We start from the raw sequence: 2,500 nt of genomic DNA on the forward strand, positions 1-2,500 counted from the left end.
GATGTTTTAATTCAGTCTAGTACTAGTCATACTTGATGGAAAATAATCTTTCATTTAGGGTCTGAATTCTGAATATGTTGAACAGTAAAGTGGTGGGCTAAGGCTTGGACATAACCATGCAAACACACACACAGATTTATTTACAGATTTAAGAAGTAATTGAGAAATGACAAACTCTCTCCATCTCTCTCCACCCCCCCCCCCCCCCCTCTCTCTCCCTCTCCCCCCTCCTCTCTCTCCTCTCAGGTCTGACTCCGCCCACCACCCCACCTCATAAGCTGAGTCCGGAGCGCATCTTCGTCCCTCATCCTCATCATCCTCACCATCGCCATCGTCATCCCCATCCTCATCCTCATCCTCATCGCCGGGGGCTGAAGCGTCCCCATAGCTACAGTGACCATGACTACTGCCAGGCTTCCGTCTCCGTCTCCAAGCACCACCGCCGCCTCGGCATCATCTCCGCGGCAACCACCCAGCCTGTCACCACGACAACAGAGGATGATGCCTACGACCGCCCCCCTGCCCCGAAACACGCTACTAAGGAAACCCCCCAGCCCAGACCCCCCCTCAAAGACCAGCAGGCAGCACACCCCAGACCCCCCCTCAAAGACCAGCACATCCGTGCCCAGCTGGACCGGCACTTTGGACCGCGACACCCCCACCTTGAGGAAGAGGAGGAGAGAGAAGAAGAGGAGGAGAGGGAAGAGGAGGAGAGAGAGGAGGAGGAGGAGAGGGACATGGAGTGGGGGGGTGCAGGGGGGCTCTATGAGGGCCTCTCGGGGGTGTACGGAGGGTGTGTGGGGGGTCCCTCGGCCCTGTCGGAGCTCTTCTCCAGCGGGCTGGAGATGGAGATGGAGATGGAGATGGAGCTGGAGCTTCCTCTCCACACACACACCACCTCGCCCCCCTACAGCCCCCCCTCCCCCTCACACACACACAACACATGGTGAGTACAGCACACATCTATACTCGTGTAGTGTGTGTGTGTGTGTGTGTGTGTGTGTGTGTGTGTGTGTGTGTGTGTGTGTGTGTGTTTTGTGTGTGTGTGTTTTGTGTGTGTGTGTGTGTGTGTGTGTGTGTGTGTGTGTGTGTGTGTGTGTGTGTGTGTGTGTGTTGAATATTGTTATCGCCGTATGCCAGAATGTTTGTGCCGAGGCAGAGGGAGATGTAGAGTATCGGAGGTGGGGAATAATGATAAATGGAAACTAGGAAGTAGGAGCTGGGAAATGGGAGAGGAGAGATGTAGAGTGTCGGAGGTGGGAAATAATGGGAAATGGGAAATAGGAAGTAGTAATTGGGAAATGGTAAATTGGAGAGGGGCGATGACACATTATTGGGTGATATATGAAATAATGAGAAGTGGGAAAATGAAAAGTGGGAGCTGGGAAATAGACAGAGGGGAGATGTAGGATCTGGGAAATGAGAAATGGGAAATAGGAGAGGAGAGATGTAGAGTGTCGGATATGTTGAAAATAATGAGAAGTGGGAAATGGGAAGTAGGAGCTGGGAAATGTTAAATGGGAAATAGGAGAGGGGAGATGTAGAGTGTCGGATATGTTGGAAATAATGAGACATGTGGAATGTGAGGTAGGACGTGAGTTAGTTTAGTTTAGGTAGTTAAGTCCGGGACAAAGTATGTTACTTAAAGGACCAGTTCAGTCAATTTCAATATGCTGTTGTAGGCTATTGCTCACGCTACCCTTGACTTGTCAGTACCCGGTGATGCCACATTTTTCGGCTAAGCCCTTTCCGAGATATGAGCAATTCTAATGGGGGCAGCGTTTGTTTACATTTTTAAAAAATGAAACATAGGCCAACTCCAAATATTTTCCAAAAAGATACTGCTGTTTGCTAGTTGTCTGATGATGTTTTACAACCTTTTGGATGTTTTTGGGAATAAATAAAAATGTTTTTTTGAAATGTAAACAAAGAGCTGCCCCCATTACAATGACCAGGATCTCGGAAACGGTTGAAGAAGAAGTCCAGGGTAGTGTGAGCATTACAACTGCATGTTGAAATTGACCAAACTGTCCCTTTAAGAAAATAAAGACATGACCTGCAACGTCCAGATTACTTGTTAGGAGCTAGTTCCCATCTGCAGTCCCAGGTGACTGTAATTGAATGATCTGCTGATTTGAGTAAGTGTGTGGGGAACACTGATGGCGGGCTAGACCCTAAACGTTTGTACGTTTGTCTTTGTTTTTTTTAATGTATTTTCGGCTTTTAATACAGTTTCACTGATCAACATTGAGCAACTCCCTTTCTCTCCTTACTGAATCACTGTTTTGGAATAGCGCACTGAGCAAAACTCTCCAAAAGAAAGACAAAGGCGCCGATGCCATGTCTACATACAATGCAGTGAATGATTTAGTCATTTGATTGAGTGTGGGAGAGATATAGAATATGGGAGGCATAAGAAATGGGAAATTGGTATTTGCAGATTAATATGGGAAATTGAACATTGGACATGTGAAGTTTGATCGGACATTGGACATGTGAA

The 2,500-nt window shown here is 47.6% G+C and overlaps 1 protein-coding gene across 1 annotated transcript in view; it reads left to right on the forward strand.

Annotated features, from left to right (window-relative positions):
- The window catches only part of ppargc1a (peroxisome proliferator-activated receptor gamma, coactivator 1 alpha), a 63,666-nt gene that overhangs the window by 36,046 nt on the left and 25,120 nt on the right, over nt 1-2,500 (forward strand). The window contains exon 8 of the mRNA XM_063186951.1: nt 247-946. Within this exon, the coding sequence (XP_063043021.1) occupies nt 247-946 (700 nt within the window). The remainder of the gene's footprint in view (nt 1-246; nt 947-2,500) is intronic.

The sequence above is a fragment of the Engraulis encrasicolus genome, chromosome 21 (assembly GCF_034702125.1).
Source record: "Engraulis encrasicolus isolate BLACKSEA-1 chromosome 21, IST_EnEncr_1.0, whole genome shotgun sequence".
Taxonomy (NCBI): domain Eukaryota; kingdom Metazoa; phylum Chordata; class Actinopteri; order Clupeiformes; family Engraulidae; genus Engraulis; species Engraulis encrasicolus.